Here is a 12,595-nt window from a genome sequence, read left to right on the forward strand (position 1 = left end):
CAGCTCATGTACCAGTGGTGTAATATATGCTGATTGAGGAGCATGTTTCATTTTGAGCCAGTTGAAGCTTTCAGATGTTCTTCAAGGGCAGCCCATATACTGCACAATTTTGTTCACAAAAGTGGACAATTTTGTCCAGGACTATAGAATCAGAGGTGTTTGGAGTTATTCTGTCACAAATTCTGTTCTGGATTTGGATCTCAGATGAGGAAGAAGATAGAAGAAAGAGAAGAGAAGCAGGTAGCATAAAATTAGAAATCAGGATGAATAGGATAAAATATTAAAACTGGTGCAAGGAACACTTGGGTTCTCATAAATTGTGCAAAAGCTTCTGAAACCACTGCTATAGCTATCTGGGAAACTTTATGAAATGGCTTGCTGCTCGCTAGATATAACTACTTATGCATAAGTCCCATCTGTTTCCATAAAGGTGGTGGTTTTATGCTAAATGATAATATTAGATTCTACCCCACACAACAAAGAGAATATTAAATGTAAGAGTGATAATTATTTTAGATAACAAGTATATTCTAGTCTTTGGCTTAGCACAATGATTATGAAATTATATTGGCTATCTGTTACAGATGATAATAAAAAGACAGACAGTCAAGCTGTTTCAGCACAGTTAAGTTGCCATACAAGGACTTGCATGAAATTTCAGTTTGGTGGTGAACACAAACCTTTCAGAGTGAGAAAATCACCTTCATATGATAAAACTGGTATGTACATCAAAAACCAAATATACTTAATGTTACCGAAACCAGCAATATTAAAAATATCACCTATTATTCTAGTTTTTAACCTTTGTTATTCAATTATATAAGTGTGATCACAAGGAGTTTATAGCATATAATCAATTAAAAATGTTATTGTGGTTTGTTGCACAGTCAGCCCCCTATCAAACCCTTCCCAAGGACGTGGGATAGGCAGATGTTGATGTTTGATTATGTTAAAGATATCATCACAGGATATAAACTGTTCCAAGTAAAGTTGCCTTTTGCAATTGATTGATAGTGATTTTGTCAAGGCTGATGGTGTTCAAGTGGTGTTCCAGTAGTCTTGGGATTGCACCCAAAGCGCCTCTTACTATTGATACTACCTTTGCTTTCTTTTGATACAGTTGTTCTATTTTTATTTGCAGGCCTTTTATTTTCTTATCTTCTCCAGCTCTTTCTCTTCTATTCTGCTATCTCCAGGTACCTCCAATTTCACTATCCAGAAGTTTTTATTCTTATTGACAATTGTTAAGTTATGTGGCAAGTGTCTGTTTAAATTATACAATCCACAGGGCATTTTAGCTTCTAAATTTTTTATTTTTTTTATTTTATGGTCCTATCACTTCTTGCTGGCAGGTAAATGGTATTTCTTGCAGATCTTCCAATGCACCATTGTTGCTACTTTGTTATGCCCTTGTTTCTAGTCACTTTGTGTGATTTTGCAAGCAGCTAACCAGGTTGTCCACTGTTTCTTCAGCTTTTTTGCAGAAGTGGCATTTACTGTCAATTGCTATCTTCTCAATTCTTTATATTTAAAGTTTGGTCTTGTGCAGCCAGAATTAGCCTCAATGTCTTTTTCTTCAACTTTCCTGATCGTAGCCATTACTAGCTCTTGTTATTAACTGCTTGCTATTTTTTATGTACTGACCATTTTTGCCTTGCTGCTTTTCTATTCTTCATTTTGTTTTTCTTGTAGGCCAGTCTAACCTCTCCAATAAAGCTTAGTAAACCTTCATGGTATTCTACTTTCAGTGCACTGGTTAATTGTTTTCACTGTTAGGAAGTTTCTCCTTAATTCCAGGTTGTTTCTCTCCTTGATTAGTTTCCATGCATTGCTTCTTGTCTTGTCCTCTGGTGCTTTGGAAAATAAGATGACCCCCTGTTCTTTGTGACAGCCCCTCAAATACTGAAATACTGCTATCATGACATGCCTAGTCCTTCTTTTCTGTAGACCAGGGGTCCCCAACCTTTTGGACCTCAGGGACCACTAAGTCCATAATTTTAAAACCCGCGGACCACTAATACGAATCCAGCGTGCTGCTTGCTGAAGCGCTTGGACTCCCAGTAATGGGAAGGGGTCCTTCAGGTACTGTGCCTCCTCTCTCTTTCTTTCTCCCACCCTCCCCTCTCTCTCCCACTCATTCTCTCATCTCTCTTTCTCCCCCTTCCTCTCTTTCTCTCTCTCTCTTTCTCTCTCTCTTTCTCCCCCCTCTCCCCCCTCTCCCTCTCATTCTCTTTCTCTTCCCCTCTCTCTCTCTCTCTCTCTCCCCTCTCTCCCCACTCTTTCTCATTTTCTCTTTCTCTCTTCCTCCTCTTTCTCTCTCTCTCCCCCACTCTTTCTCTCTCATTCTCATTCTCTCCCCCCTTTCTCTCTCATTCTCTTTCTCTCTCCCCCGTCTCTTTCTCATTCTCTTTGTCTCTCTCTCTGATTCTGATTCTCCATGCATCCCTTTCAGAGCCAGATGGCTTTGAGCAAGAGCTGCGAAGAGAGTGGCCCCCTGGGCGACATCCCCGGGGATGTGGGCAAGCTGGGCGGCGGAGCACCCGTTGAGTTTTCCCTCTGGCTGAGTAAGCAGCCCAGAGACTCCGGGAGGAGGAGGAGGTGGACAGAAGCGGGACGGGGGGCGGAGTGCTCCAGAGAAACAAGGCGTGCCAGGAAGGACCACTGCCTGCTGCACCGACCTTGCGAAATTGAGGTGGGGGGGTTCGATACTTAATGCAAGACATCCCCCTTTGGCCCCACCCCCGCACTTCTTCCAAGAAGGCAGTGCTCTCATTCTATCTCACTCTATCTCTTTCTCTCTGTCATCTCATGGGCCAGCCAGTGTCTTGGGGCTGAGAGGAATTCAAGCATCTCCTTGAGACACCAAGGTACAGGAGCACCAACAAGGGCCAGAAGAAACAGCCGTGAGATCCAGCTCCCACTCTGGAATATGGAGTGAATCTCCATCCCCACTTTCCCTCCCCTTGCCAGGCGAGGAGTGACTGGGAAGGGAGGGTGAAGGGCAGGGACAGCCACTGGTGGGTTCAGCCGACAGGAAGCTACAGCAGGAAGAAACAGCCCAGGATTCCCGCCACCTGCTGCTTCGGCCCGCTTGCACTGCCATCCTCCCCTTGCACTATTACCTCATTCCAGCCGGCGAGGGCTGTGCTGCAAAGTTTATTTATTTATTAAATTTTTATACCACCCTTCTCCTGAAGGACTCAGGGCGGTGTACAGCCAGAGATAAGACACAGAATATATACAATTAAAACCAACAATTAAAACGTAACAAATTGCAAAAGGCTGATAATTTAAGAATTTGAATTTAAAATTTTAAAAATATCAATAAAACCCCAAATTACAATCAAAACTATTATGCCAGTCCCGCTTGAATAAATAAGTGTGTTTTTAGCTCACGACGGAAGGTCCGAAGATCAGGCACTTGACGTAGGCCAGGGGGAAGTTCATTCCAGAGCGTCGATGCTCCCACAGAGAAGGCCCTACTCCTGGGGGCCGCCAGTTGACACTGTTTGGCGGACGGCACCCTGAGGAGACCCTCTCTGTGAGAGCGTATGGGTCGGTGGGAGGCATAGGGTAACAGCAGGCGGTCTCGTAAGTACCCGGGTCCTAAGCCATGGAGCGCTTTAAAGGTGGTAACCAAAATCTTGAAGCGCACCTGAAAGACCTGAGGGAGAAGACCTGGCAAGCCCTGTTTCTCTTGAGCCCTTTCCCTCCCTGGCACCCACTCAAAGGGAGGAGGAGGGGCCGGCAAGACCTGGAGCCTTCTTCTGATTTGGCAACGCCCCAAGAACAGTTTTGGAGTGATGCAAGGCTGCGCAGGCGTGATCGGCGTGCGCAGCAGAAGGAGTGTTGGCGGAAAGCCAAGTCATAATTGTCATGCAGTGACATCTGCAGTGTTGTGTCTTGCCCGCCCTCAGAGCAGCCGGGGCCTTCTTACCTGCTCCCGCACACTGAGGAATGTATGCCTCCCGGTCCCAGTCCTGGCTCCATGCCCACACAAACTGCAGAAGGAGAATCTCCCTGCCCCAGCCCTGACTCCATGCCCAGGCAAACGGAGCAGCTAGACCCCTCCCCCTCCTCCACAGCAGGTGAGCCTGAGGAGGGTTTATTACCAACAGCTGATTGGTGTGACCCTCGCATCAGAAGATTGGAGAGGCGGAGGCTGCAGAGGGAAGGGAGGGGCAGGCCTTAATGAGTGCTGAGTCATGGAGCCACACCCCATGGCCTATATAAAGGATCTACTTTCTGGCAGTCTCTGAGTCAGGCAAAAGTCAAACTTATCTTGCTGAAGTCACTTACTGGTCTCCTGCCTGCTCTGAGGACTTTGCTAGGACTTTGGGCAGAGCTGCAGAGGCACGCCTGATTCGGATTTCCCGGACCCAGCCGTCAGCGGAGGAGTGGGACACGACATGCAGAGACTATAAATAGGAGGCGGGACTTCCTGGTCTTTTGTCTTGGACAAAGCAATGAATTGGCGCGGGCTAACTGTCTCAATGGAGGGAAGAATATATTCGTGAGTAATTCTGGCCTTATCTATAATTTCCTCGTTATCTCCAGAAACTTGGCAGGCCTGTGGGTAGACGTGGCCAGGACATGTATCTATGTAAATAAAAAGAGAAAAGAAGGCCTCTGACTGACTCTTTGCTGGGAGTATTGGGGGGAGGGAAACAGAACATTTTGTCCAAGACCTGACTAAAACATCTTCCACCAAAGATGGACCAGCAGCAGTTACAGCAGCTACAAGCGGCTAATCAACAGCTCCAGCAGCAAGTGGCTCACTTGGCAGGCCAACTTGCTGCCAGGAATGTGCCTGCAGCCCCCATCCTCCCACCTCCTCCTCGTTGCAAGTGCCCGATAACCGTACCGGATAAGTTTTCTGGGCAGCCTGAGATGTTCCCGACCTTCTTGGGACAGTGCCAGCTCTACATGGCTATGAGGCCAGAGGATTTCCCAGATGACCGGGCTAAGGTGGCCTTTGTGATTAACCTTCTTTCTGGCTCGGCTGCTCGATGGGCCACGCCCTTCTTGCTCCAGGACAGCCCCCTGCTGGCGGACCAACAGCGTTTTTGGCAGCACCTGCGCACCATGTACGAGGACCCCGTTCGAATGCTGACGGCAACCAAGCGCCTTAAGAAACTCCGTCAAGGGAAACGCCCCCTGCAGGAGTACATCGCCGAATTTCGTCTTTTGTGCCAGGACTCTGACTGGAATGATGCAGCGCTGGTGGACGCGTTCCAGGAGGGACTCTCAGAGGAATTGCAAGACGAGCTGGTCCGCGTGGGCGCCATGACCCTCGACAACTTGGTGCCCCTTTGTCTCCGCCTCGATGCCCGTCTGCAATGGCGACCGTCCCGTCGCACCCCCCGGGACCCGCCGTCGACATCTGCACCCCCACTTCCTGCACCACCAGCACCCCGGGTCGCCCCACGTTTTGTAACCGCTGCGGAAGAGCCCATGGAGTTGGGAGCGGCCAGACCTCGCCTGACAGCCCAGGAGCGGAACCGGAGGCGCCAAGGGGGATTGTGCCTGTACTGTGGGGAGCCCGGCCACTTTGCCGCTTCTTGCCCCAGAAAGCGAAGTGGGGCACGCACGCCGGTCCCCGAATCACAGCGTGACCAATCGGGAAACGGAGCAGGCCCGACCTCGGGGAAACCCTAGGTCGGGCACGTACTAAGCCCCCACTGGACGTTGCGGAAGTAGACTCTGGGCCCCCTCGGCATCTGATTCTGGACACACGGATATGGTTGGGGAACCAGTCGGACGGGCTCCAGGCGCATGCGCTGGTGGACGCGTTCCAGGAGGGACTCTCAGAGGAATTGCAAGACGAGCTGGCCCGCGTGGAGGCGCCGCGGACCCTCGACAACTTGGTGCCCCTTTGTCTCCGCCTCGATGCCCGTCTGCAACGGCGACCGTCCCGTTGCACCCCCGGGACCCGCCGTCGAGATCTGCACCCCCACTTCCTGCACCACCAGCACCCCGGGTCGCCCCACGTTTTGTTACCGCTGCAAAAGAGCCCATGGAGTTGGGAGCGGCCAGACCTCGCCTGACAGCCCAGGAGCAGAACCGGAGGCGCCAAGGGGGATTGTGCCTGTACTGTGGGGAGCCCAGCCACTTCGCCGCTTCTTGCCCCAGAAAGCGAAGTGCGGCACGCACGCCGGTCCCCGAATCACAGCGTGACCAATCGGGAAACGGAGCAGGCCTGACCTTGGGGAAACCCTAGGTCGGGCACGTACTAAGCCCCCACTGGACGTTGCGGAAGTAGACTCTGGGCCCCCTCGGCATCTGATTCGGGATACACGGATATGGTTGGGGAATCAGTCGGACGGGCTCCAGGCGCATGCGCTGGTGGACTCAGGGGCCACAACAAACTTTATGGACCAGGCCTTTGTGACCCAGTTTGCGGTCCCCGTGGTTCCGGTGGACCCTCCAATGCGGGTAGAGACAATTGATGGGCGAGAACTGGTGTCCGGCCCCATTAAATTTGCCACCCAGCCTTTGCGCCTGGCTATTGGGGACCATGAGGAGGCGATCCAGTTTTATGTCATGGCGGACCTTCATTTTCCCTTGGTCCTCAGGTTGGCCTGGCTTCGGACCCACGATCCTCAGGTGGCCTGGTCGCGGAACGCCATCTCTTTCCCGAGTCTGCAGTGCGTCGATCACATCCGCCACACTTGTGCCGGCCAGAACGTCCCCACCGCTGCCATCACGTTGCCTCCTGAGCTGACGGACTTCGCCGACGTGTTCAGCGAGAAGGAGGCGGACCGACTACCCCCGCATTGGCCCTACGATTGCCCGTGGACCTTCTGCCCAACGCACCACTGCCTGTGGGACGCCTGTATTCCATGTCGGAGCCCGAGTTGGCCGCCTCAGGGACTTCCTGGACAAAACCTGGCCCGAGGGTTCATCCGCCTTCAAAGTCCCCTCTCTCGGCCCCGGTCCTCTTTGTGAAGAAGAAGACAGGGGACTTGCGCCTGTGCTGTGATTACCGCCGGCTAAACGCCATTACGGTGCGGAATCGCTACCCCCTGCCGCTCATCCCGGAGCTGCTGGAGAGGTTGCGGGAGGCCACGATCTTCACCAAGCTCGATCTCCGGGGGGCCTACAACCTGGTGCGGATGCGAGAAGGAGACGAATGGAAGACGGCATTCGGCACCCGATACGGACACTACGAATACACTGTCATGCCATTTGGGTTGACCAACGCTCCCGCCGTTTTCCAGCACTTCATGAACAACGTGTTCCGAGACATGTTGGATCAGTTCGTGGTTATCTACCTGCACGACATCCTGATTTACTCCCGGTCCAGGGAAAGCCACCTTCGACACGTCGGTCTGGTTCTGCAACGCTATGGAGCAACAACTCAATGCGCTGGAGAAATGCGTCTTCTTCCGGACTTCCATAGAATTCCTCGGCATATCATCTCGCCCGAGGGCATAGCCATGGACCCATGTAAAGTAGAAGCTTTGTGTAGCTGGGAAGCCCCTCGTCGGGTGAAGGATGTTCAGCGCCTGCTGGGCTTCGCCAACTACTACCGGACCTTCATCCCGGGCTTCGCCACACTGACAGCTCCACTTACCCAGCTCCTCAGGAAGAAGGTTGCGTTCCGGTGGGGTCCCCCGCAGCAAGAAGCATTCACAGCCCTCAAGAAAGCCTTCATCACGGAACCCGTCCTGAGGCATCCCGACCCGCTCCGGCCTTTTGTGGTGGAAACGGACGCGTCCAATGTGGCTCTGGGAGCGGTGCTGCTACAGGCTCCGACGAATGGCGGCACACTTTTTCCCTGCGCTTACTACTCCCGGAAACTCAATCCTTCCGAGCGCAACTACACCATCTGGGAAAAAGAGTTGCTGGCTATCAAGGCTGCATTCGAGGCTTGGCGACACCATCTGGAGGGGGCCCGACATCAGGTGGAGGTCCGAACGGACCATCGGAATCTCGAGCACCTCACCACAGCTCGGAAGTTGAACCAGCGGCAGATCCAGTGGTCGTTTTTTGCCCGGTTCAACTTCCGCGTGACCTACATTCCCAGCGGTCACAACCGGAGGGCGGATGCCCTGTCCCGCAAGCCAGAGTACCTCTGCGCCAAGGACCCCCTTCCTCCACGGACAGTGCTGCCGGCAGAAGCCTTGGCCGCAGCATGGGAGCCAGTGGACTTGCGGGCCCAGGTGCGAGAGGCGCAGCGCCAGGACGCCTGGTCGCAGCAAAGGAGAGCGGAGGTGGGCCCCGCGTCTCCTTGGACCTTGGAGGAGGACTTACTCAAGTTTCGGGGGCGATTATATGTGCCCACAGGACCACTCCGAGCCCTCGTCATGACCCAGTGCCACGACAACCCTGCAGCAGGACATTTTGGGTTCTTCAAGACCCTCCACCTGGTGACACGGACCTTTGGTGGCAAGTGTCTGTTTAAATTATACAATCCACAGGGCATTTTAGCTTCTTAATTTTTTTATTTTTTTTATTTTATGGTCCTATCACTTCTTGCTGGCAGGTAAATGGTATTTCTTGCAGATCTTCCAATGCACCATTGTTGCTACTTTGTCATGCCCTTGTTTCTAGTCACTTTGTGTGATTTTGCAAGCAGCTAACCAGGTTGTCCACTGTTTCTTCAGCTTTTTTGCAGAAGTGGCATTTACTGTCAATTGCTATCTTCTCAATTCTTTATATTTAAAGTTTGGTCTTGTGCAGCCAGAATTAGCCTCAATGTCTTTTTCTTCAACTTTCCTGATCGTAGCCATTACTAGCTCTTGTTATTAACAGCTTGCTATTTTTTATGTACTGACCATTTTTGCCTTGCTGCTTTTCTATTCTTCATTTTGTTTTTCTTGTAGGCCAGTCTAACCTCTCCAATAAAGCTTAGTAAACCTTCATGGTATTCTACTTTCAGTGCACTGGTTAATTGTTTTCACTGTTAGGAAGTTTCTCCTTAATTCCAGGTTGTTTCTCTCCTTGATTAGTTTCCATGCATTGCTTCTTGTCTTGTCCTCTGGTGCTTTGGAAAATAAGATGACCCCCTGTTCTTTGTGACAGCCCCTCAAATACTGAAATACTGCTATCATGACATGCCTAGTCCTTCTTTTCTGTAGACCAGGGGTCCCCAACCTTTTGGACCTCAGGGACCACTAAGTCCATAATTTTAAAACCCGCGGACCACTAATACGAATCCAGCGTGCCGCTTGCTGAAGCGCTTGGACTCCCAGTAATGGGAAGGGGTCCTTCAGGTACTGTGCCTCCTCTCTCTTTCTCTCTTTCTCCCACCCTCCCCTCTCTCTCCCACTCATTCTCTCATCTCTCTTTCTCCCCCTTCCTCTCTTTCTCTCTCTCTCTTTCTCTCTCTCCCCTCTCCCCTCTCATTCTCTCTCTTCCCCACTCTTCTCTCTCTCTCTCTCCCCTGTCTCCCCTCTCTCCCCCACTCTTTCTCATTTTCTTTCTCTTCCTCCTCTTTCTCTCTCTCTCCCCCACTCTTTCTCTCTCATTCTCATTCTCTCCCCCCTTTCTCTCTCATTCTCTTTCTCTCTCCCCCGTCTCTTTCTCATTCTCTTTGTCTCTCTCTCTGATTCTGATTCTCCATGCATCCCTTTCAGAGCCAGATGGCTTTGAGCAAGAGCTGTGAAGAGAGTGGCCCCCTGGGCGACATCCCCGGGGATGTGGGCAAGCTGGGCAGCGGAGCACCCGTTGAGTTTTCCCTCTGGCTGAGTAAGCAGCCCAGAGACTCCGGGAGGAGGAGGAGGTGGGCAGAAGCGGAACGGGGGGCGGAGTGCTCCAGAGAAACAAGGTGCGCTGGGAAGGACCACTGCCTGCTGCACCGACCTCGTGAAATTGAGGTGGGGGGCTTGATAATGCAAGACATCCTCCTTTGGCCCCACCCCCGCACTTCTTCCAAGAAGGCGGTGCTCTCATTCTCTCTCATTTTCTTTCTCTCTGACATCTCATGGGCCAGCCACTGTCTTGGGCTGAGAGGAAGTCAAGCATCTCCCCGAGAGACCGAGGTGCAGGAGCACCAACAAGGGATGGAAGAAATAGCCGTGAGATCCAGCTCCCACTCTGGAATATGGAGCGAATCTCCATTCCCTCCCTCCCCTTCCCTTGCCAGGCGAGGAGTGACTGGGAAGGGATGGCAAGGGGCAGGGACAGCCACTGGTGGGTTCAGCCGACAGGAAGCTACAGCAGGAAGAAACAGCCCAGGATTCCCGCCACCTGCTGCTTCGGCCCGCTTGCACTGCCATCCTCCCCTTGCACTATTACCTCATTCCAGCCGGCGAGGGCTGTGCTGCAAAGTTTATTTATTTATTTATTTATTAAATTTTTATACCGCCCTTCTCCCGAAGGACTCAGGGCGGTGTACAGCCAGAGATAAGACACAGAATATATACAATTAAAACCAACAATTAAAACGTAACAAATTGCAAAAGGCTGATAATTTAAGAATTTGAATTTAAAATTTTAAAAATATCAATAAAACCCCAAATTAAAATCAAAACTATTATGCCAGTCCCGCTTGAATAAATAAGTGTGTTTTTAGCTCACGACGGAAGGACCAAGATCAGGCACTTGACGAGGCCAGGGGAAGTTCATTCCAGAGCGTTGATGCTCCCACAGAGAAGGCCCTACTCCTGGGGGTCGCCAGCCGACACTGTTTGGCGGACGGCACCCTGAGGAGACCCTCTCTGTGAGAGCGTACGGGTCGGTGGGAGGCATAGGGTAACAGCAGGCGGTCTCGTAAGTACCCGGGTCCTAAGCCATGGAGCGCTTTAAAGGTGGTAACCAAAATCTTGAAGCGCACCCGAAAGACCACAGGAAGCCAGTGCAGACTACGGAGCAGTGATGTTACGTGGGAGCCTGGCGGCTCCGTTACTACTCGCGCAGCCGCATTCTGGACTAACTGCAGCCTCCGGGTGCACCTCAAGGGCAGCCCCATGTAGAGAGCATTGCAGTAATCCAACCGAGACGTAACCAGAGCGTGGGTGACTGTGCATAAGGCATCCCGGTCAAGGAAGGGACGCAACTGGCGGACCAAGCGAACTTGGTAAAAGGCCCTCCTGGAGACGGCCGCCAGATGTTCATCAAAGGACAGCCGTCCATCCAGGAGGACGCCCAAGTTGCGAACCACCTCCTTTGGGGCCACTAACTCACCCCCAACAGTCAGCTGCGGATGCAGCTGACTGTACCGGGGTGCCGGCATCCACAGCCACTCCGTCTTGGAGGGATTGAGCTTGAGTCTGTTTCTCCCCATCCAGACCCGTACAGCTTCCAGGCACCGGGACAGCACTTCGACCGCTTCGTTGGGGTGGTCCAGGGTGGAAAAGTACAGCTGAGTATCATCAGTGTACAGATGATAACTCACCCCGAAACCACTGATGACCTCACCCAGCGGCTTCATATAGATGTTGAACAGGGTAGGCGAGAGAATCGATCCCTGAGGCACCCCACAAGTGAGGCGCCTCGCGGACGACCTCTGCCCCCCTGACAACACCATCTGCGAATGGTCAGAGAGATAGGAGGAGAACCACCGATAAACGGTGCCTCCCACTCCCAATCCCTCCAACCGGCGCAGCAAGATACCATGGTCGATGGTATCAAAAGCCGCTGAGAGATCTAATAGGACCAAGGCAGAGGAACAACCCCTGTCCCTGGCCCTCCAGAGGTCATCCACCAACGCGACCAAAGCCGTCTCCGTGCTGTAACCGGGTCGGAAGCCGGACTGGAACGGGTCTAGATAGACAGCTTCCTCCAGGTGCCGGGGAAGCTGCCATGCAACCACATTCTCTACAACCTTCGCCACAAAGCGAAGGTTGGAGACTGGACGGTAATTTCCCAAAATAGCTGGGTCCAGGGAAGGCTTCTTAAGGAGAGGTCTCACCACCGCCTCTTTCAAGGCGGCGGGGAAAACCCCTTCCCCCAAAGAAGCATTTATAATCCCCTGGAGCCAGCCTCGTGTCACTTCCTGAGCAGCCAGCACTAACCAGGAAGGACACGGGTCCAGTAAACATGTAGTTGCATGTAACCTCCCCAGCAACCTGTCCACGTCCTCGAGAGCCACAGAATCAAACTCATCCCAAATAGCCTCAACAAGACGTGTCTCCGTCATCTCGGCTGGATCATCGCAATCTTGGTCCAAACTATCCCGAAGCTGAACAATTTTATCGTATAGATAACCGTTAAACTCCTCAGCTCGTCCTTGTAAAGGGTCATCCCGTCCCTCTTGATGAAAGAGGGAACGGGTCACCCGAAACAAGGCAGCCGGGCGGTTATCTGCCGATGCAATGAGGGTGGAAACGTAAGAGCGTTTCGCCTCCCTCATTGCCACTAGGTAGGTCTTAGTAAAAGACCTCACTAGTGTCCGATCAGCCTCGGAACGGCTGGACCTCCAACTACTCTCTAGGCGTCTTCTCCGGCGTTTCATCTCTCTCAGCTCCTCGGAAAACCAGGGAGCCAATTGAGATCTACGCTGGGTCAGAGGCCGCAAAGGCACGACACAGTCCAAAGCCCCAGCCGCGGCCCGTTCCCAGGCCGCAACCAGTTCTTCAGTCGTGCCGTGGGTAAGATCCTCAGGAAGCAGCCCAAGCTCCATCAGGAACCTCTCCGGGTCCATCAGGCG

General features: G+C 52.3%; 1 protein-coding gene across 1 annotated transcript in view; it reads left to right on the forward strand.

Annotated features, from left to right (window-relative positions):
- Positions 1-9,587: 9,587 nt before the first annotated feature.
- The window catches only part of DNAH14 (dynein axonemal heavy chain 14), a 279,895-nt gene continuing 276,887 nt past the window's right edge, over positions 9,588-12,595 (forward strand). Inside the window, exon 1 of the mRNA XM_058169855.1 lies at positions 9,588-9,693. Within this exon, the coding sequence (XP_058025838.1) occupies positions 9,588-9,693 (106 nt within the window). The remainder of the gene's footprint in view (positions 9,694-12,595) is intronic.

The sequence above is a fragment of the Ahaetulla prasina genome, chromosome 1, assembly GCF_028640845.1.
Source record: "Ahaetulla prasina isolate Xishuangbanna chromosome 1, ASM2864084v1, whole genome shotgun sequence".
Classification (NCBI taxonomy): domain Eukaryota; kingdom Metazoa; phylum Chordata; class Lepidosauria; order Squamata; family Colubridae; genus Ahaetulla; species Ahaetulla prasina.